This window comes from Chroicocephalus ridibundus, chromosome 1, assembly GCF_963924245.1.
Source record: "Chroicocephalus ridibundus chromosome 1, bChrRid1.1, whole genome shotgun sequence".
NCBI classification, from domain to species: Eukaryota; Metazoa; Chordata; class Aves; order Charadriiformes; family Laridae; genus Chroicocephalus; species Chroicocephalus ridibundus.
Window position 1 is genome coordinate 135,985,058 of NC_086284.1, and position 24,521 is coordinate 136,009,578.

The 24,521-nt window shown below is 39.6% G+C and overlaps 1 protein-coding gene across 5 annotated transcripts in view; it reads right to left on the minus strand.

The window, feature by feature from the left end:
* PHF21B (PHD finger protein 21B) overlaps positions 1-24,521 on the minus strand; it is a 175,582-nt gene that overhangs the window by 38,383 nt on the left and 112,678 nt on the right. For all 5 annotated transcript variants that reach the window (XM_063354972.1, XM_063354960.1, XM_063354951.1 and 2 more), the window contains one exon: positions 3,551-3,643. In XM_063354972.1, the coding sequence (XP_063211042.1) occupies positions 3,551-3,643 (93 nt within the window). The remainder of the gene's footprint in view (positions 1-3,550; positions 3,644-24,521) is intronic.

Genomic DNA, 24,521 nt, shown 5'->3' on the forward strand with positions numbered 1-24,521 from the left:
GAACTTGTAATTAATGTTTGTTTGCTCACCATTTAATAGCAGTTCTGCACTAAGTGATGGGATTTTGCTGCCATTTGTGAATGTGCAGATTTTGAAACTTCATTCCCCATATGGAAGAGCTCCCAGGGGGTCATATCATAAACCCATTCAAATGAACAAAACAAATGACAAGTATCTGTACAAATGTGGAAAATGAGAAAGCTGTATGTATTATTTTACATAAGTATTGTTAAGTGCCTCAGTTTACTTGTGTGCTATTCTCCTGCTTGACTGCATAGAGGTAAATCAAAAAAGGCTGTCTAGATGAGAATGAGAGCATTGAAAATATAAAACTCCTTTAGATGTGATGAGGGGCCGTTAAATGGAGGAGTCCTCTGTTTCTTTCCAGCCAGCCTGGCAATGTTTATGTCTGTCATGACCACATCTAAATCTAAAGGGAGTCTGAAATCCCAAAGAAGTGATGCGACTGGCCAAAAGGAGAAACGTCAGGTAGGAATCAGTGTGCTGTCAAGAATGCAGACACTGGCCTGGATTAATCCCACTTATCTACACGCACCTGAAACAGAAGTGCAGTCTGTCTGGCTAAGAGTGAAGCCACTTCCAGAGGGCGATTCAGAGACAAGTAGGCTCCTAACATGGCAGGGATCCCAAAAGGGATCCATCTAGCCTTTCCGACCCTCCACAGACAAGAAGAGAGCCAGCAGCACATACAGACAAGATTAAGGCAGTTTAGGTGACTGCCACTGTGCCTGCCACTGCACTTGAACAAACTACACCTAGATTTAGCTGCTTGAGTGAATAGGCAGGCATGCAGGTGGGCTTATTGAAGCCTTTGCTGCTACTGTTTCGTTGCTATTAGGGCTCTACACAATTCACTGTTAAAGCTGGACTTTGCAGAGATGCACGTTGAGGAGGGTGCAATACCTGGCAGAACAAGATTCAGCCATAGCTAACGTGCATGAGTACGGACACTGTACTGCTTTAATTCTTTGAGCAAAATACTACAGACTTCTTGGTAAAGGAGTGATGCGTATGGTTTTGTTTTGAAAACGCTGTCCCTTTAATTTGCTGCTACGTGGGCATCCAGAGTAAACGTTTTAGCAGATGCCAAACTCAGTTGGGCCCTGCATGCTAGTATGCTTGGGAGACAGTGGCAAAGCTGTCTCTCAGAAAGTCAGTCCTGGAATGGTAGGATTTTGCCACTAACTCAGAGCAAGGTTCAGGAGCCATGCCTGTCACCCAGGAGGCAAAAGAGGGTTAGCAGCCAGCCTTCTCTGCAACCAAGTCTGATGCATAATAGCTGAGAGGACACGGACTGTGATAGGATTTAATTCTGCATTTTTCAGCTCCTACTGGAAGACATTATATGCCCCTTCATTTCCAAAATAATTTTTAATTTGGTGCTTGTTTTCTCAGAGCTATGAGGGAGAAGAGGGAAGGGATATTTTTTACCATAATGCCTTCGTGGTATTAAATGGCCTTGCTTCCCGGCATTTTTATATTTCCATCTGAAGTTTCCAGTTCTCCTGGACCACAGATTCCTATTGACCCTCAAAATTTGCCGGAGATGACTATGCACTCACCTGCAGTTATTACAAAGGAGAGCTTTCACAGTGATATGGTACTGCAGCTCACTTACAGTGGCCTCCCAGATGACCTGTATCCGGCTGTATCTAGGAAATGACAGCTTTACATGACTCTGATTCATGGCTACATTAAATGAAGGTAGTTGACTGCTTAGTTAGAAGCTAAACTTTCCACTTGTAGACGATAACTTGATCTCTCTAAAGACATCCAGCAGAAAGCTTTGATGGGTGGAGGGAGTTCCCCATTAGGAAACAATATGGAAATTCTAAACTTCTCTGTAAGCTTTGTGTGAGAGAGGAACAGATAGACCATGATGAACTGCAAAGGAGGACACAGCCTGTAAAAGCAGCAAGCTGTTGTCGAAGAAGTATTGGCCTGCAAAAAGTCAAAAAAGACTCAGAACTGAAGGTGTACCTCTGATAATGCGGTCTTACATACAGCTGCCTACTTTGTTTTCAGTTTAGACTGAAATGAGATTGCTATGTGGCTATTTCCCATGCTATCTATACGAAATAGAAAATTTAGTGAACTATGGCTCGGGGCTGCTGAGGAAAAGTTGGTGTTTCATTAATAGTAAGTATGATTGCATAAACAGGTCTGAAATTGAAGGCTGCGCTAGGAAAAAGAGTGAAACAAAGTGAAATACAAACACAAATATTGCCACGAGCTAAACAGCAAGACAGAAAGGATATATGCTCTTTTCAAAAAGTTGAGGAAATCAGCTTCCTCTGCTTTTTCCAATTCTTCAAAATTGAATGAAAATTTTTCTACTTAACAAAAGTATAGAACATTGATGCTCCTCTAAGTGCAGCATTTGCAATGCCATCATCATTGCTGAAACATAACCTTAATGATAATTTAAGCCCCTGTTACAGGTCTTTGAGCTGCTCTTGAACCTCATCTATTTTCAGGAGCAATCTGTTCATCTTTGACACCTCAAAATGGCAGAAATCAATGTGTTATTATGCTGTAAGAACAACTGAAAAGCAAAGTCTTGAACTTGATAAGAAAACTATAACCTTCCTTTATGTTCACAACTTTGCCTTCCACAAAATGTAATTTAAAGAGAGAATTTAAGAACTTTATCTTGAAAATACTCCTTCCCCCAGGCAGATTTAGCTCACAGATCTTCTACTAGATTCTGCCACAAAGAAAATATTAGGAAAAAAATAAAGGAACAATAGGAAGACACAACATTGACTTTAATGCTAGGAAGGCATTCACATCTGAGAAATAGACCTCTAAGGGCCACAAAGGGACAAACATATTTTACTTAACAATCATGAATCCGAAAAGCAAACCACAGAACTGCAGCAAAACACTTGTTGAAAATTACATCTAAAAATTTTGAGCAAGAGTGTTGAAATGGGGAATAAAGAGTATGGTTAGGGAAACAGTGATGAATATTGAGAAAAGAAGACATAGTTTGAAAGGATTTTAAAAATCTGTGAGTGTAACTCTCCTATCACTCCTACCCAGCCAATCTTGCCTCAGTCTGGCACCTGGGTTAGTTGGGCCAAAACTTTATACGGCGATAGACAGGGATAAGGCAAATAAGTTAGTAAAAGAATGTGTGAGGTTAAATCTTGGACAGAAAGGTTAATACTTCCACCACTTTTTTTAATCACAGAATTGCAGATTTTCATTTCTGTAATTTGTGATTCATCTTATAAAGCACAAATTCACATTTCACTGTTTGTACTTTGTTCTTCCACAATGAATCTACAAGATTTTTTATAGCTTTTCATTGTGGTAACAGTATGCTCCCAGAAAAAAATGATTTCTCTTTTTTTTTTTTCCCACAAATTGGACAAAATCACAACTCCACTGTTCAACTCACTGAAGGTGAGTCTTTATTCAGCAAAATAAGTGTGCTGACCTACTCGGGCCTGGGCACCAGGCAGCAACAGAGTAGAATACATACAAAATGACACAAACCCCCCATTGGAACTGTATTTTGTACCTGAGGTAGCACTGCTGGTCCTTGTCCTGCCAACCTCTGCAAGGAGCTGACCTGAGGAACCTTAATGGGCACTGCAGTGATAGTTCCCAAAGTCTGTTGGAAGAAAAACAGTTGAACACAGCTTAAAACACTTGCACAGCTTCCCCAAATAGAATCTGCCCAACCCAGCAGTTCCCCTTCCAGCTCTTTGTCTCTTCCCAACTTATAATGGAAGGATATTTCCTTCCATTTCCTTCCATGATATTTCAAATATATCATTTCATTTGAAGCTCTCTCTCTTCTGCCTAAAGAGTCAGAGACTCTTCCTTCTCTTTAACGTTCTCTACGAAGCATTAACTAAAGCCTGTTATCTCCTTAGAGTATTTGGTAATTCTGAGCGCAAAGGGTACATCTCATTGTTGTGAGATTTTTTTGGTACACAAAGAAAATACAAGTGTGCTGCCATGGCTGAAGGCTGTCTAGGCACTAGCTTGTTTTCAAGAGAGAACCAAAGAAAGATGAAACACGCCACAGTGAAACTTCAAAATGTGCATTCGTAAGATGATGCATTTCATGGTAGCCAGGGTCACAAGAGAAGTTCACTGTATCTTAGTAAATAGTAAATACTAAATTATTAAAACTGAAAGCTACCTATAAATCTACTACAGCACACTGTAACATAACGTTCAGCCAAGACGGCATCCATTTGGGCCAACACAGCAGCTATTACTATCCACATTTATTTTCTCTACTCACCCTTCTATTAGTTGCATAACTAATTTATTCAAAGTTTATTTAAGACAGAATAGAATGCACTATTTCAATTGGAAGGGACCTACAATGATCACCTAGTCCAACTGCCTGACCACTACAGGGCTGTCCAAAAGTTAAGGCATGTTTTAAGGGCATTGTCCATATGCCTCTTAAACACTGGCAGGCCTGGAGCATTGACTACCTCTCTAGGAAGCCTGTTGCAGTATTTGACCACTCTCTTGGTAAAGAAATGCATCCTAATGTCCAGTCTAAACCTCCCCTGGCACAGCTTTGAACCATTCCCACGTGTCCTATCATTGGATACCAGATAGAAGAGATCAGCACCTCCCTCTCCACTTCCCCTCCTCAGGAAGCTGTAGAGAGCAATGACATCACCCCTCAAGCTCCTTTTCTCCAAACTAGACAAGCTCAAAGTCCTCAGCCACTCCTCATAGGACATTCCTTCCAGTCTTTAAGTATCTTAACGTCCTTCTTAAATTGTGGGGCCCAGAACTGCACACAGTACTCCAGGTGAGTTCACATCAATGCTGAAAACAGCGGGATAATCACCTCTTTTGAGGAGCTGATTATGCTGTATTTGATGCACCCCAGGATGTAGTCTGCCCTCTTGGCTGACAGGGCACACTGCTGGCTCATATTGAGCCTGCTGTTGGCCAGCACCCCCAGATCCCTTTCTTCAGGGCTGCTCTGCAGCCACTCCTCTCCCAATTTATACTTGTGCCCTGCATTACTCCGCCCTAGGTGCAAAATCTGTTAATTTCTGTTGTTAAATTTCATCCAATTAATCATTGCCCAATACTCCAATCTACCCAGATCCCCCTGCAAGGCCTCTCCTTTGCCTCAAGAGAGTCAACAGCACCTCCCAGTTTGGCATCATCAGCAAACTTGCTAATGGTGCATTCAACTCCTGCATCCAGATTGTTGAATAAAATACGGAACAGAACTGTCCCTAGAATTGAATGCTGAGGAACACCACTGGTGACCAGTTGCCAATCAGATGTAGCCCCATTCACTACAACCCTTTGAGCTTCAGCCAGTTCTTCACCCAGCACACGGTGAACCCACGCATCCCACAGCTGGACAGCTTGTCCAGAAGGATGCTTTGAGGGACAGTATCAAAAGCCTACTAAAATCCAGAGAAAATACATCTACTGCCTTCCCTTCATCCACTAGACAGGTGACCTTATCATAGAAGGATATCAAATTAGTTAAACAGGACTCTCCTTTTGTGAACCCATGTTGACTGTGCCCGATGATTGCATTATTCTTTAAATGCCTTTCAATAGTTCCCAGTGTAAGACATTTGAGGCAGCTCCCTCTATGAGCAAATATATTGCTGCATTCTACATAAAATTTACTTTGTAGATGGAGAAGTGGTATTTTTTAGCCCAGTATTATCTTTAACCCTTATGAATACAGTTGGATAGCAAGAGTAAGCAAGTTATCTTTCTGTAATACATAGTCGAGTACACACAAGTTTTCCCCTCACCTAAAAATCTCTGTTTAGCTCCAATCCGTTGCTGACTTTTCATCTATCTGTAGTGATGCAGATCTCTATAGATGTACATTTATGCATTCTGCTATAGACGGTCTGAATGGCACCTCTTTTTCAAGCCTCACCCACAGAGGCTCCTAAAATAGTGGATCTGAGATGCTGTAAATAACTTGTACTTTATTTTCTCCATTAAAAAGGACAGATAGCTTATAAATTTAAGATTGGACCATAGGTCTAAAGAACATAGCTAACTTTTCCCCTTCAACCTCTTTCATTCCTTCACCCTTGATTACAGTTCATATTTTGGTTAACTGGCCAATATTCTTAAGGCAAGATTTTATAACTTCTATCTAACGTTTTTTAATTGCTGTTGGGACGACATGGCAACATAAGCAAGCAGACAATTGGCATTATAACAGCAAGAGACACTTAGTCACTGATCGTGACAACTTACCAGGCTGTTAGAAATAGCTAATAAGGAAAGAAAAATAGATTCAACTGAATTTCTCTAAATTTAACTCCCCTCAAAACAAAAGTATCGGATCACAGTCAGTAAGATAAAGTATGCTAATATTACTCCAATCTGGTAATGAAATTTGTCAAAAGAAAGGAAACTATAATGTAATCAGCTCAAGGAAAACAGAACTGTGTCAGGTCCATGCTGATATGTTCTCCTCAGACCCAAATAACAGTGGTAAACAGTCTCTTTCATTCTAACTACAGTGTTTTATAAGAATACCATGCATTTTCATGCAGAATATTTTTAATAAACTTGTCCTACAGAGTTTATATTTTTAACGCTGCTACTCCTCTTGGAGACATTTGGGGGTGTGATGTTATATATTCAGCAAAGATTTAAATTTGCATAAGATTTGCCTGAGTTAAACAAGGAGAGCTGTCCAGTGATAAACACGCAAGACAATTTTTCCTGAGTACTCGTGGATTATCAGTACCCTGGATTATCCGTGGAAAAATATACTCCATTAAAATCCTGTCTTGAGCCAACGGCAGGGGATGGGGTGGGTAGCTGTGTGTCAGAGAAAGCAGCATTTCCACCCATGGAGGCCAGAACAAGTAAGTTACACCTTCCTGCAGAAGTAAAGGTATTGGCAGCAGGAGCGAGGAACAGAAGGGGCTATTTCCACCACCATTATCCTTACAGGGCAACATATGTAATAAAAACAATAGGAAGGGTACTATAAACTACCTGAATTAATTACTACTTTGCCCTGTCTACCATATCACAGCTTCACACATTGGGAAGGACATGAGGAATTCCTGCAGTCTGGACAGAAGAACTTGAGCTGCCACCTGCTGCTATTGCTACTTATTATACATATCACAACTTCCTGCTTTATATTAGCATGAACCAAAATTACTTCAGCCCAGTTATTTGCTTTTTAAGGTGAGTAACAAAGTGAACTTCCCAACCCACGCTAGAGGAACTGGGAGTTTATCACAGGTATGATCTACATTTTCCCTCCATCCCAACACTGGGATTTCATTCACAATGCAGTGAAGCCTGAGTTTTCCCTGAAAACACTAGGAGCACCACAACTTCTCCTGGGCTGCACATATACCCTCTACAGAAAGTTAAAACAAGAAGTCCTTCCTTCTAGAAGGTTGTGCTAAAAGTGTGGCTGCATCTCTCATCATTTTTATATATGCTACCTCTGACCTTGACACATTCTGATATTCCTGTTCCTACAGATACGTATAGATTTGCAAAGATTTTAAAACTGGCCAACAGAATACCATGTATTAAAATCCGAAGTGCTGACACAGAGTGAAACTGTGAATTGACTATATAGATAAGAATCAAATTACTCAGAACTTAGATAAGATACAGTTATCAATTGATGCACAAAACCTCCACATCTAAGTAACAAATCTATTTTCTTGTACTACTTCAAATACCAATCACAAGGGAAAAAAACAACAAACCAACCCTGTCTAGAGCAGAATGCCTTTGTCTTGCGAGGAAGAAGCTCATCTCAGCATCATTCAGCCAATTCCCTTTTATGTTTTAAAACACTGAACCATTGAGACAAAAGGAATGGGAGGGAGAGAAGAAACAAGAAACGCCATGAAACTACCCTGCACTGTTCTCTTAGCTTCACTCGAAGACAAAGCCAGGATGTATTGTCTGTGGGTATCGGAGAAATGAACTATCATTAGTTCTGTCACCTGCACTCTCAAAAAATTCGTCAGATTTATTTTCCTGAACTAGGAGTTCTGCAGCAATCTTGAGAGAACAAAAACAAATTATGGCATTCTCGGGTTATGAAATTTTCAGTGACAAAGATGCAGCCTCCTGTTTACAAATGTTTTTATAGTAAGGATCTGTTATTTAATATTCGAGGAAACAATCTCAGTATAAAAATCATATGGCCAAGGGAAAATTCAAAACTTTAATCTCACATTAATAATAGCACTATAGTATGTTCAGACAGAAAAATATCTAAGAATCTATCTTACTTTTCACTATTTACATTGTTTTGTTACTGTTTCCCAGCTTGGGCAATAAATAGTTCAGGCTGTTGTATCAGCAGAATTCAATGACAGAAACCTCTGTACTTTTCCTGTAACACATTTCATCTGTTATCTCAGGGTACTTCACCTAGGTCAGTATTATTGTCTCCGTTTTAGTGATGAAAAAAAAATCGAGATTTAGAGGTAAAATAATGTTGTCAGGGCTAGACTGTTGTGCAGGTGGAAACGCAAGCCAGATTTCTTACTTCCAGCGTCTCCTTCATGTGACTGACTGACCTCATCTCATCTGTTGACGCAGAGTCACATCTCTGAGTTGCCTAATTTTTAGGTTAGATTTTAATGATCAGACCAGGACGCCTCCATGACGAGGGGCGAAAGAGGTGAAGTGTAAAACAGAGGGAATCGCAGCTGCGGTCTCTGCAATGAAGGTGGTGCAGGTGCTAGAATGGATGGTCGGGCAGTTTGGCTCTGGGTACATTTTCCAGTGCACTTCAGAGCACTGCTTTCTTCCAGTTTAAGTGGTAAATAAACGAGCAGATAAAACCACTTGCCTGGAAAAATGTAAACGTCCTTATCTGATGTTCTTGGTCAGGCAATGAGAACTGGACAAACTCCCCATGGCTCAAGCTATAACAGGACGAATACTGCTCACACTCACCTTAATACTTCAGTTCTAGGTGGGTCCTCAGCTCAAGCCCATGAGCTGCAAGAGCTGAGTAATCAAGATAACTTCCTCCCAGAAAGGGAAATTAACTTTTTTTCCTCCGCTTAACAGTGCTACCTATTTTCACTCACAAACTGCCCAAGCTTGCCGTGGTGAGCCAGGTGGACCAAAGACCCGTCACTCACTAATTCCACACTATCGTTTTACTCCATGTGGGGCTTTTTTTTGTCTCCTTCCTTTTTTCCAATTTGTCCAAAGAGCAAGCTGGTGCACATTCTTATTCACCTTTAATTAACAAGCTGAAAAGACATTTTTCTGGCAATGCCTGACCTTTAAGCACTTTGTATGAATTTATCGATACCAGCAGAAACAATAATTTAAAAGGTTATTTTATGAGCACTGAATAGTTTATGGCAGCACTTTTGTCAAGATAAATGAGTTTCTTATTTCTACATTTACAGCTCTAAGCATTTTAATAAAAAAGGTCCATGAAAGTCAAAGATTACTCCAAATCTCTCCTCTATCCAAGTCTACTTCGGCTTTTCTGGTGACCCCCTGAAACACCTACAATGTGGAGGGAGCACTGAAATGTGCAGCGATGGGGGAAAGTGAAGAGCCAAGTTTCAGTTAGCCTCAGAATTGTTTTGATTTGATTGCATGCATTTAAGCCAGATTTACTATCTTTATATGAGAATTTTTATTTTTTTTTTTCCGAAAAAACCAAATGCATCAGGTGTATTTCCTGCTGTCTAACTCACTAAACTTCACATCCAGCAGCACTTCTTATCCCAGGCAAACATCTGAGAGCTCATGACTCCTTGCTAACTCCCACCTCACATACCAGGCCCAGCGGTGGATTGGAACAGGAACCTCAGCCACTGCATCACCCACTGTAGGAGTTAATGGCTAATGAACGCATATGGCTGCAACACAAACCCCTGTCTTCAGTGACCTATACAGAGCAGACAGGTATCTGGCATGTCAGGGACACCTCTTTTGCTTGAGCAATGCCCTCAGACAGGAACTTCAGCAGGCCCACTGTGTCAGTGACCTGCAATCTCAGTTGTTGGGTAAATGTCATCCAGTAGCACGCTCCAAAGGGTCACATTTCAAATTGCAAAAACAGGTGAAGAGATGCAAATGAAATAATCTTTTTCGGTGGCCAGTGTACTCACTAAGAAAATAACAATGATAAGAATTTGAAAAAAAAAGAAAACCAACCCAAAAGCCCCAGAACAGGAGGACACAGTTGCATTAGAAGACCAAAAAAAGCAGTTCCTCCCATGTAGCGAAAATAAAATGAAAAATTTAGAAGATATTGCCAAGTGCAGTTAAAAAAGAAAATAATTTCTCACCCTCAATTCTTCTATTAATACCCAATAGCACTGTAATTATTTGCTACAGTTTTTCCTATGCTTCTCCTGCATTAAATCAACACCATCCCTAGATCAAGGCTCTAAAAGAGAACTGAGGGTAGAAGCATGGGGACAGTGGCAAGTAGGAGACATAAAAAGTGAAACAAAGAAGTATGGTACAGATAGAGAATAAGAATTCAAAGGCTGAAGGCTAGAGATGGTTCGAAGATAAGAGGATGCTGAAGCAGAAACAAGGATGAGATTTACATTGCCAATGATCAGACTAAGGGCCTACTGTCGATTATGTTATGCCTTCTTTAGTCGATGCCCGAGTTTTTAAATCCATGACCTACGCGCATTTGTGATTTTAGTAAACTTCTGCATTTCAGCCCTGAATGAATACATATCTATATATATCTCTACAGATATGTATCTCTGCTTTATTAAAAGATACTTACATTTTACTCTGTTTGGGTAAATATATTTGTCAGACCATTGCTACGTTTGTTTTGAATTACAAATTCCTTTCCCCCCTCATTTGGATGTACTAACAAACACTTAAGGACCTGTTCGTACAATTCATTATCCACACAAACCCATTGTGGAGCTTGGGTACGTGAGCAGTTTAGGATTAGATCACAGACATAAAATTGTTAGGGGACACAACTCTCCTCCCATTCCAGAATTACACCAGTACAGATAAAATCACTGAAGTCAATCACTGAAGAGAATCAGACTCAATGAGTAGCAGAAGGTTAAATAGCCACATAGTTTCAAAAGCCTTTCACTACAGCATGTTACCAAAATAGTAAACTCTGGAACATATGGGTTTGTTATATCTTAGCAGAACGGTTCAATTATTTGAGTTCAACTGACACCGCATTGCTGTATTATTTGCAAACTATTTTATACTGACATCAATACTGCAGCACAAATATTGTGTTCCTACAACGTATTATAGAAACACTAATCTTTTTCTTTTTAACGTACATATGCATCTCTCTAAGATCTAGGTCTTCTTCATGTTGCAAATCAGACACCTAAGCTATTAAAAAAATGTTTTTGTCTGTTATGTGTTCAATATTGGCAACAACAGTTTTACAGAATGGATTTTTAATGTGGTAGTGACAGGGGAACAGATTGCTATGGCAACAGCAAAGATGAAAATTCTTAACCTGAATGGATCGTCACTGAAGTAATTGCAGGGTTTTTTTACCCATTCTACATCCATTTTACAACTTGAATGCTGCATTCAACCTTGAGCTTGCTTTATATAAATGCCAAGCGCTATATGCAACCTCCAAGTTCATCTGACAAAACTTGCGGCACCTTACCTCAATAATCCAGGATAGCTGCTGTCCTCTAGCTAACCTAAACACCCGAATGCTATTCTTTTTCCACATACTCCACTAGTAAGGGAACTGCACGTTTGGAAATAACTTTGAGGCTCCTGCAAGACGTGTATGCATACATATTTTTTTCTTGCCTTCTAGACTTAACTTCTACAAAGATCCACGGAAAACATTCTTCATTTTCAAAGTACGGTGAAATCACCGTGCATAGTATGTCTAGTAATCTGGTGGAATAATGGCGTATTTCAGTTTCACACTCAGATTGTATCCCACAGAGACTGTATTTCAGACACATATTTTGTGTAACCAGTAATTTAATTAGAATCTCACAGAAAGGTAAAGATTTCTCTCCCAGCTTTTAAAAGTGTTTGTTTTCCCCAATTCCTTTCTCTCTACTCAGAGTTCATCAATCACGCTCTTGTGTGCACGTTTATTATTGTTATGAAGTAGACAATCAGAAACAAAACAAGTCCTGTTGCTTTTTTAAAATATCGGTATTTTTGAAACCATCCTTTCTATGGGCACTAAAAATACCATTTAAACCAACCCTCATTATAGCCAATTAACGATGTCTCAAACTATGCCAGATGCCTTTGCACTGAAACAGCCTACAATTGCTGTCACTGCCCATTACAAGGCCCAGTACCCAGATAGCAACAAGCAGCAGGATGCAAGGTGCCACCTTAAATTCCAAATTTGCTTTGAAAACCACAGTGTGACCAAATTCTTAATTGCTGCTGAGGTATTCCTACGCAACCCTTTCACCACCACTCATCTGCAAGGAAACCCACAGTGGTATCAAAGCTCATGAGGGTATCAGAGGAGCGTATGCAGAGATAAAGCAAACAGTTTTCTGCTTTTACCACGTCTCTTAAGCTTTTCAGAGCACCATCTCATTTATCTCTGCTTTTACCAGAGCTCTCTGACTTTTCAGACCACTATCTCTACTTCTTACCACTTGCACATTCCCATCTGGGTAAACTCAAAAATACAAATTCTGTTTGAACACACTGCAGGTATGTATTCAGGCAAAGGAAAAACATGATGAATAAAGTTCATGAGTTTTCCTGGTTTAGAAATCCCACTGGTTACTTATGCGAGAGGATAGACAGCTGTGCTGAATACCTGTTCTTAAACACAGCTTATTTTATTTACACATTATTTTATTTACTGGTTAGTATTTTTTAAGGCACCCTTATGTTTATCAAAGGAAATAGTCGTGATTTTTCCACAGTCATTAGACCACATTCTAAATTTAGGGCGGGGGGGGGGGAGGGGGGTAGAAAGTTTGGCTACGTGAACTGCATTAGCATGCACATATCTGTTCTGTGATTTGAAGTTTTATTCAGAAATCGTATTCAATTAAGTCTCCACCTCCTGCACAAATGAGTATAGTCTCACCGAGTTGCAACACCACCACTCAGCAGCTGTGATCACACCTATAGTCACTTTTGAATCAGCTCAGCTGATTCATAAAAGATTTGCTGTTTAACTACTAAACTGTTCCTGGTTGATGTTATTTTTAATGACTAATGTCTTCAAATTACTTATTCTCTGATCACAGTCTGCAGAAATATTTCCGAGTAAAGGGAAAAATGCATGCACAGCGTGTCGCACAAAGCAGTTTCTAGCCTCACCCTCAAGAGAGTTCAAGCATGAGTGAAAATCTTCACCAGAGGCTCAGCAGCTGCTAAAGTACTACTGCTCTACCCCAGTTGCAGGACATGAGGATTAGGGTATGGGAAGACAAGGCAGGGGGAGGAAAAACAAAGGAGGAAATGACCATCATTCCTTAGTGATTTAGGAATCCTCACCTATGAGAATGGCCCATGCAGTTTATTAGCAGCTACTGAAAAATTAAGATCATCTTCCAAATCATTCCACCTTAGCACTTAGAGGGCTCAGAGCTACTTTTGCAGTTCTTGCTCTGAGTTTTTATTATGCATTCTTTAGTCGCTCTGAAGAACTGGAAAACATGAGGGAAGTGACAGCCTGAGATGATCTAATTGCTCGCTGCCACACAGTCCCTTTTGTCAGGACCTGAGCTGAGCTAATTCAGCTTGCTAACCAGGATAAAGAAAGTTTTCTGCTAGCTGAATTAGCTTAGGAAAGTATCCAACAGGCAACAGAATAAAGGCTAGGGAAAAAGCCACGTTTCTTAGCTGGCGGGGGAGGGAGGGGAAGACAAAGACCACAAAGGCAGGGGAACAGAAAAATGGAATGATGGTTCCAACATTTTTGGAGAAAGGAAGCTATTAAATCAGTTCAGCCATAATAACTGGATGTTGTTACCAAAAGCAACTTCCCTGAGCGTAGAACTTGGGGAAGGAACATGAAGGCTTTGCCTGAATTCTATATAAAGCGTGTATAAATATGACTGATTCTAAAATTCCACTGTTAATATAATGTTAGAAAAAAGGAAGCAATAACTTTCCCAGGAAATGTTAATTCGAATGTGCAGAACATCCCATAAGCTTGCTTTATTTTTTTTTTAGGCAGACTACTCAGCAATATTGAGCCACTTACCCATCAACAAAACCCAGTGGAAAATACTGCTTTAGTACAGTATGGCTGAATTACCGTTGCTATTGAATTCTTAGCTTTGGTATTCTGCAGTTGTAGTATTGCAGCTGTGAAAAATTATTGCAGATATTGCTATGTGGGTGCCACCTTCTAATTAAAAGAAAATACCAAAATACAGCAGCACCTTATTTAGTTTTGGATGGTAATAAACTCTACAGTATTCACTTACAAATGTAATTGATTCTTTGATGAGCCAAATAAAAAGGCTGTTCTTTTATGTTGACTTGTTCAGACAGTAACAGGATTTGGCAAATTTATGCTCATATAAATAAATTCATAAATATATATGTAAGATACATATATATACACTACATGTATGTGAATACATGAACATACACTTCAGAACCTATAACAATATATTACACATAATATTTTTCCAGAGTTGTAAATATATCAAAGTGAGCACTAGTGTTTCCTTACAATGACAGATCCAGGAAATTTTAGAGTTAGTAAGTAGAAAATCTCCTCTTCTTCCTGAGATGCTACGTTAATATTAGTGCTCACAGAACCAGCCTTGTAAACACTAAAGTCAGCAAAGGTTCCTTTGTTTCCAAGCCTAGAAATTTTATCTGTTTCTGGAGTGCAGAAATTATAAGAAGAAAATCGGAATAAAATCAAACCACAACTCTGGTCTACTATCTAGCCCGTGTGACTATCTCTGTCTCCTACTTAGGATGTCCCAGATAAACCTGGATACTGGGACATCTTCCAAGGTCCTAGTAGGCTGAGTTTCAGAAAAAGCCCCAACGTGCCCGTGTCTGACTTCAGCTAAAGAATTCAAAATCATCTTTTCACCACCCCCTCCACCCAGCTGCTGTCAAGCATTAAAGACAGTAAAATCCTCATGTGCTTCAGATTTAACATTAATATTTTTGGACACCTGAAGGTTTGCTTCTCGGCAAGCCCAGAAACATCACCTTTGAGGTGTCAACAACTCACTGCCTAGAACTGAATCCACAAATGCATGAAGGTATTGCATGGTACAATGTCCAGCTCTTATGCGTCTTACTGCAGTTCTTCATTAGGCATCCACGTTTCCCTGTGTAGAGTATCCAAAGAGTATGACGAGGTTCCTTGGGAAGAAATTTGCAAACCAGCACTCTAGGGCAGAAGATAGATGACTAGATAGATGTTCTCCATGGGAATGTTTTACTGCATTACTGACCCCAGGCCTTGGTACTTTGCTCTGAAAGAGAAGACCTGCTTCATTCCCATTGGGATTCACCTCCCTGAGCTCCCTCCTGAAGACTAATCTGTGTTCAACCACTTTCATTCAAAACACACTCCCAGAAACCTGTGCCACCTTGTTATTCAACCCTGTTAACATGACAGCAGTTCTTACAATGCCCCAGTCCAAACATTTTGGTGCGTAGGGAATATGTGAAGTAGAAATAGAGGCATTTATGGATTTCACCTGGGTCCAAACTTGAAAGCTACTGAGCAGAGTTTGAGGATCTAAGTTTTGAACTCCGGACAGCTAGGTGCACTTCAACACTGAAGTAATTCCAAAGATCTAGTCTAAATCTCTTTTGCTAGAAATTAAAGACATAAGGAGAAAATATGTCCCATGTTTTCAGTCTGCATACTTTGCAAATTAGACAGCACAATGATAACGTCTTCATGAAGGCAGAACCATGAACCTTTATGAGTCTTAGCTCAGTTCAATGAAGGTCTGTGCATGTATCCATATGGAGATAACTGCAAAGATCAGGACTTCAACCCAGTCATTCCCAGAGCTAAAAGGGGAAAAATTGTATCTTAAATCCAAAATAATTGCCAGAGGGATACAAAGAGAAAATTACTACCTGAGATGTCTATTAATTTTTTAGACTGACTGGCTTTTACTCAAACTGGGTTATTTATATCATGCCATCAGCTCAAAAAGTAAAACATTGGTAAGGGATGCTGCTCAGATTTTCAGTTAATCTTCTAATTGCAGACATGAAAGTTCTGTATAATCTACACCCTGACACTGTAAACTGAAAAATCATAAAAATTAGGATGAACAGGTCACAAAGATGGGTTTTTTAAAAATTAAAAGTTCCTTTTCAAAGAAAATGTAATAAAATAATACCATACTAAGCTTATTTATAGTATTTTATTAGGAAAATGGTTAGATACATGCTGGTGATGTAATCTTGTAGATTAACTCTGCTGGTATGAATCTAGCTTCACAGTACTTGACTTCTGTGGAGATATTCCAAATTGACACATTTGAAAATGCTCATAAAATTTGTTGAGTAATACTTTGTTATTAACAAGACTTACGCATTTAAATTAATTGAGGACATCATGTATATCAAGACATAGGTTAATTCTGGTGCTATGTAATAACTTATAAATTCAGAAACAACTTCTGGACTCAGGCTAGAGGAAACAGAGTTTGTACTCATACTCCGCAAGACTTGAAAAAAAAGTGTAAACACTTTGAGCCATAACAGTGGTGGTTCAAAGCCACTTACTCTGGCTTTAAAGCCCACATTAAGAACACGGATATAGCAGAAACCTGAAGCTTTTTATCTTCTCACACTTATTAGAGAGGTTGGGCTTTTCCAGCAACACTAACAAATGCAGTGTCTTATTTTCCATATAACAAGAAACGTTAAAAAGTAAAACAAGTCGACAGAATATAGATTATTGGCTTATATTTTAAGAAGACAAGTGCAAGGGAAAATTAATATAGTAATGTTTCACTGTGAAGAAAACATTGTGAAATCAGCGAATAGAGTGATGTGATTTTATTAGAGCAAGTGCTAATTAATTACCACATACAGTCTTCTAAAATCATACCCCATAGTATCCCTGCAAATTTCTACAATATTCTCATTACTGTTATGCTAAGATAGCTGTCCTTTTAAAAATATTTTAGTGTACTGATCCTTTAAAGAGAAATTAACATATTAAACTAAACAAGGCTGACTTGTGTTTTTATTTTACACCCGTAAGGACAGTAAAGATTTAAAGTAAGATCCTCAAATCATCACTACCACTTCAGCAAACTACAGGAAACACAACGTTACTTAAATCTTAACAAAGCTGTTATGTAGTTTCTGGTATTACCTATTCAGTCACTGCTAGTTCAGTGATCTTGTATGTAAAAATGAACTTATCTCCAATACAGCCAGCCTCATTGTTTGATTCAGTGAGGGATGCAACAATCAAATTGTTTGTAATATCACAATCCATCACCACACGTGCAAATTTGATGACACAGTCACTGAACTGGGGTCTTAATAAAATCAAACATGAGAAATAGGCTAAACAGAGGTCTATTATAAGGATCTCACTGAGGAAAAAAACAAAAACCAACCATAGTTGTACCCATTAATTAAATGTCTTGTATAAAAGCAGTAGGGACATGTTCTTGCTTTCACTGGTCAAATCTCCAAGGACAATATTTGGCCAAAGAATTAGAATAATCAAAAAGATTAAGACCCCAGCACAGAAAAGCAGGTAAATACAAACCCAGTTACAAGCACATGATTAATCCTACTGAAGACATGTGAATTACATACACGTTAAACTCAGGGTTATGCTCAAGTGAAGGATAAACTTGAACCTGTTTTCTGAAATTATTGATATTGAAACCGGATTGTAAGATTAACAAAAAGAATTTTGGTTTGTCTTACCTTGCCTGGTACCTGTCTTATTTTAAAAGGGTCTATGTTTCAGTTTTCATAATGATAAAAATCCAAGTCCAATGCAAGTCTTTCTACTCAGAGGGCAAAAACGTGACTCAAGACTACAGCGCACCGTCTGCACAAGAATTATCTGCACTGAAGGAACATCAAGCCCAAGTGTGATTTAAAAGCAGTCAAAGAAGAAACAGGCTCATGATAAATAAAAGTTAGTAACTAGTCTTTTCCCACCCATACACACATATATGAGTATCAAAAACACACGATATAGCTGTTAACAGGAATCCGCCAACACTCTGTCCTTGTCACTGATGGAAATTGAAATATATCTGTCTTGCCATTCAGCTATTCTCTAAATTTAGAGATGAACAAATTTGGTTAAATTTGGATCAGATCACTTTCTGACTCACATTATCCTACAAGTTAGCAATCCTTCACACGTCACACAAAAAAGGCCGCTGAATGTAATACACAATCTCTTACCTTTTTGAGGCACTGCACATAGTCAAAGCAAGGAACACAAAAATACATCATTAAACAACAGGAAACCATACAAACAATTCTGACATAAGCAGCAGAACAGTGCTTATGTGTTGAAATATGCATTCAGAGAGCCAAATCTTTAAGCAGTGGAAACTCACATAACTCCATCATTTTGAGCACAACTCTCCAGATTCCTAGGCAGTGAGGGTCTGCCCTTCCGTATAGCAATATCTCCACAGACAGATTTTTTTTTTCTCTCTCTGTCACATACACAAACACTTTTAATTGCTTATTGTGTAGCAATTTAACTTGAATTTTTATAAAATGGCTGTGATGTGAAGAAAAGATAACAACTAAACCCTAACATCAATAAGTGCTAATAAATATTAATATAACATAAGCACCACTTTTATTGCAATGTGAAACCAGTTTATTATCCACAGATGAAATCAAATTGCTGCCTTTATTACTGTCAGGAATGACTTCTAAGATATTTCTATTTACTACTTGAGTATTCATCAGCACACTGTATTTACAGCTTCTAGTCTCTCTCTCTTCCTCCCTCTTCCCTCCCCATTTATACATAAAATAATTTAAGAGCAGTATTTTCTGGTACAGTTTTCCAATTAATTTAAACAAAGGCACAAATGCACATTATGAGATTAGTAGCAGACCAATTGCCGAATCCTGATACAGTTAGAACACCAACAGGAAATCTTATCATGCTTGTATTTGCAATATGAATATTGAAAGAAGATAAATACAGAGTTTGCAGTCTGGTATCAAACACTCAAATTCCTGCAAATTATTCAACTACCCCACAAACTCTGTGGATAATGAAAAAACCCCACCTTTTGACGATAAACAGAACTAAGACATTTGGCGATATTCCAGAGCCTTTCATTTCCTAAAGTGGTGCCTTTTATTAAAGTAACAGTACATGTAGAGTAAGTGGATGGTTTTATGCATCCTGTAATTTAGAAAACCTAAGAGATGATTTCCCCACCCCCAAAGTTGATCATCTTGAATTATTACAAACTGCATTTCAAGTTTGAATCACACAGCCCTCAAATTTTCTATCCATCCCCTCGCATTCTTGCTCCCCCATTTTAAATAGAAGTAACGTGAAAATTCTGACGTTTTCAAGAATGCTTGCCTGGTAATTTCTGTGAGACACAGACAGCCTCCAATTACAATGAAATAGCTACAGTGTATTACCATTTTTAGAGCATTCTTTGGTTTTCTGAAGTGAATCAAAGCTCTCCAGGGGAGCTACTCTGATTAGTGTCAAAACAATAATGTGCTATAAACTCTCACCATTAGAACAAGGGACTCGGAACTTTGTTTACACAGATGATGTAAAAATATATGTATAAAAATACCACAGAAACTTCCATAGGGGGACTGCCTATATACGCCTATATTTAGGACTATCCTTATTAGGAACTTAAAGCAGCTCCCAGGAAAAGGCATCAAATTCAGGCAAATATTTTCCCTCCTTTAACCTGGTCTCTCTTGTTTGGTTTTCTATATACAGGCTAATTAATTACTTCTGGCTATAAGGACCTAGATATACAAACAGGCTGAGAGCCCTGTCATTTTTCTGCAGTATCAGGAATCATTGCCAAAACAAAAGCTGTTTTAGTAAATTTCCTTCCACTCCTGTTCCTCTGTAGAGACTCTTCGCAGAAACTTGCAGGAGGAAAACCCATTCCATAAATACTGAAGTAGCACACCCATTCCTACATCCCACTTCGCATCAATCTGCAGAGACGACTTTAGTGACACAAAGGTTGCAGAGGACTGACCATATTACAGTCTCCAAAACTGGGACTTGCTGTTGTTTCCTAGTCATTTAAGTTCTTTCAGCGTGCTGTTTGTTTGCCAGTCCTCACAGAAGCAAATTTGGAGAGGTTGCTCCTACATTCTTACAACAAAGCGTCCGACAGTCGGTGTGAGTCCACTTCTGCTTATCCTTTCCTGCTGAATACTCCACTGCCTTCACTGGAAATTTTTGGCTAGGTAAGGAATACCATGTTGGGACTAATCAGGTTTTATTCATTCACTGAGAGTCTTTATTTAGTCTTTGATACCAGTGAGTGTTTGACCCTATTGTAGACCAAATGAAAATGCAGACTGAGAAAAGCAGAAATCCACGCACTTTAGATGTATTGACCATATACGTATGTCTGGGATATTTAAAAGGAAGCCATTTATAATCAGGAAGCATAAGTGCTTATTCTGAATCTGACATTTAAATATCCCATCAACAGCAACCAGCATTGCAAAACGGTTTAATTAACCTGAAAGGATGTAATTTTATGCTATTTAGCAAGAAATACAAATTTTAAAGTGCTTTTATGCGGTATATATCAGAGTAGGAAGGCCAAATCCTGCTCTTAGCTACCCATATTTAAATATGGAGTAAATTCATGTGCCTCCCTTAATAAATCTGCAACTAAGATGGTGTAAATATAAGCAGAATCTGACATGCATACTCTGTAATCCATTTCCTAAAATTACCATGCTTTTTACAACATTCTAATGGTAGAGTTAAAAGTTAGTAAAGCCTCAATGACAGATCACTGGATGGTGTGGGGGGCTGTGAATCCTTGGGGTTCCCCCTCTCCTTGTCTTTTTCTTTATTATTCTTTTTAATTTAACTTGGATGAGCCACCTCTCCTCTTCTATATCTACAAAATATCTCCTGAAGATAACTTGCCTTAGAGATAGCAAAGGATGATCCGTGAGACTGAATATGGGATATTCAGTCCCCTCAATCCTTTGAGGTCCAAAACTAAAATAATCCAATGTCTTTGTCCTACTCATAACTTGCCTTAAAGCTATCAAAGGATGATCCAGGAGACTGAATATGTGATACTGAATCCTTTGAGGTCCACAGCTAAAATAATCCAATGTCTTTGTCCTACTCATTCTCACAGTGTGGCTTCTGAAAGCCTGAGAGGTGTGGTCCACTGGACGAAATGTAGGGCTGTGATGGATGAATCTGGGCTCTCTCTTGCTGTGTGGCCCCAGAAGTCACTTGATCTCTCTGCACTCTGATTCCCCCCCAAATTTTGTCTTGCCTGCTTGCATTATATGATCTCCAACAGGTATGCCTTCAGTGCCTGCCACGGAGACCAAACAAGATGGCTAATCAAGTAGTTAATATGCTAATAAGACTCTGCTTCAACTCTCTGCTCTATAAGGGCATCTGTGAGTCCGCAGGCAAGACACTTGGGTCCAGGTACCACAAGCAGAATTTCCAATGGGATGTACGACAGGGAATACTTCAGAGTATCCCAGTCTCTAACTCTGCCTGTCATAATCTCTGCAAAGTTTTTGACGCAAAATTTCCTATCTATGCTACTGTTCTTCACAGCAGCTCAAGTGCGATCCTAGGAGAAGGATTTTGGTTCTTAGGAGCTCTCCACAGGTTCCTCTAACACTGTCTAGTAGAACCATACTTCAGAATTCCTCTGTCTACAGTAGCTCTGGTTTATGAACCCACAGGCGTGACAGCAAGGGCAGTACCACAACTATCTCATCCTTGGGCCTTCCTGTTCAAAATCTTCCTGCCACAGGCTTTCTGCGTAGTTCTCTCCTGCATTGTTATTTGTAATAGAACACTGTTACCACACCAAGTTTCCCTCACAAACTGGCGGAGGCAGACAGCTCTGAGTGCTAATCTGGCCCCAGCAGGAGACCCAGCCCCTGTTCCACATTTGAGGAGATTATAAAAAACTGCACAATTTTGGGAAAGTCGGTAGGAACTGTCACCCACACAGAGCAATCATTGCTCTGTTCCTCCAGGAGAGACATCCAGAAACCAGCACAGTGCCAGATAAAATGAGGCTCAAGTAAGCCCTCAACAAAACTCTTCAGTATCTTGAAATTCACAAGTCATTACTGATGAACCCATACCTGGAGAAAGATATGACTGGTGTGACGGTAAGACCAGAAGCCATGGACTCCAGAAACGCAACAATTTTTTTGGTACATTTCTGATGCCAACAAGACTGCCGATGCTCCTGTAGATTGCTAAAATGACCATGGTAGTCACAATCCATAATGTAACATCTTCGTTTTTCCCTTTTCCTAGGCCTGTATGGAGCCTCTGGATCTTTATTTTGCATCCTTCCCTGTGCTCACTAGTTGTAATTTCTGCCTGCGTCTTGGCACACCGAGATCAATGTGGATGCTGAAGACTGAGCAGCAGATCAAGAAGTATCAGGCAGATGGGTAAAGAGCTATGGCAAGAGCTAAAAGGGGCTGTAGCAAGCTCCAAGGACTTGTGGGACAGTTCTTGTTCCCAAGGATGATGTGTGCAGCATGGACATGTCTGAGGCATTCTCAAAATGACCGAAAAGGCCAATACAGGGATCCTGCCTAAGGCAACCCTTGGGAGCTTCCTGTGAAGAAGCATAAATGGATCCTTTATTTCTCAATTTTCCAACAGCAACATGTGGAATAATAGCACCTTAGTCATAATAACTCCATATTGTGAGGATAAATTAACTATTGCGGTGTTCTTAGATTCTGTGGTAACACAGATCATAGAAAAAAGCTATATATAGCCATAGATAAATACATCTATAAATAAAACCTCTAAGTACTACTGGAATACAAATAATAAATAAAAGCCAAAAAGACTTAGTCATACATGCAGGCGGATTTCCAATTATGGAGGAAGCACTTTTACAGAGAGCAGAGTGGAGCACATTAGGTGGGATGGTGAAGAGAAAGGCAATAAATCATTCTACAAATAAATTATTCTGAAGAATGGCCATCACAAGCAGAGGTATGTTCTTAAACTTCTGGAATGCAGGTTTTTTTGAGTAAATTGAATATACAGATAGCTAAGAAGTATATATGAGCATCCTCCTACAGGTATAAAAGCCACTTTTTCCTGAAAAAAAAAAATGGATACCCATATAGCCTGCTCAATCTAAACACAGATACAAGTAGTTCTTTGAGCTGTGGAGTTAATGAAGCATTTGCGGAGAACAGTTTACTATCTTGCCAAGAATTTATAGCACTATAAATCCTCATACTGTGTTTTACTTTGAAATAACCTCCCTGAATAGACAAGCCCCAGGACGCAACAGCACATGTGCGTGGGGAAGCTTGCCAAATTTTTCTCCAGCTGACCCAGGGAACACACGTGTGGGAAGGAAAGCACAGAGAAGAGCAGGAGGCAGATTTTATGCCGTTGCTTGTCGAGTCCTGACGGACGGGGAATCAGTGCCTTGCTAAGATGTTTTCTAAGAGACGCATAGAGGAATAGGGGACAGAGCATCACACCAGGATCACAGATAAGACACAGCTCTTTTATTACAGCAGTATCCAAATGTTCCTGCACCTAATATCTACTTCGTACTTCAGAAGCCTCTCGGACTTACGATAGGTGACCAGTGCACATACAGCACATGACAGGTACACGCAGAGAATACTGTTTATGTGGACAATGTGAGAGCCAGTTCTGGCAGCACTCTCACTCCAGGGTCATTGGTAAGTTTAAAGCCAGCAACACTGGGCTGCGCGGAAATAGCTAAGCTCGCTGCAAACAACATCTCTCTGGAACTGGAGAAGTTGGAGCTGCCTGAGAGGCAAATATTACCTTGAGCAGTACCCGTGTACTGCTTCCAGGACACTGACTACCTCTGCAGAGCCACTCTGTGCCACGTTTCTGTGGAGCAGCTTTGTGTGTCTGTATCATGGTGCTTCATGGCCCGGTGCAGATAGGCCCTTCCAGTGCTTTTTTCCTCTCACTGCAGCTCCTGAAAAGCAGCCGAGTGGTCTGACAGCTGTATTCCCCCTCTCTTTGCCTGTTCTCCCAATAGTTGGCTGATCCAACTGTCTTTCAAACAGCCAAAAGGCTTTCTGCTTTCCTCAAACTAGGTTCTGGGATGCCTGCTGGCCCTCAGCTTTGCTATTTAGAAGAGAATGAGGAGGTAGCAGAGGGGCATTTTCTTTACCCAGTACATTGTTCCAGCACAGCAGATGGGACTTTGTCCTTCAGCAAAGCAACATCAGATCCTGCTTTCAGTCAGGAAATGGTGGCTAGGATAGGAAACAGCAAATACCACATAAATACAATTACAATAAAAATATAATTTGAGAGGCTTATATTAAAATCTCTTTATACTGAGAGT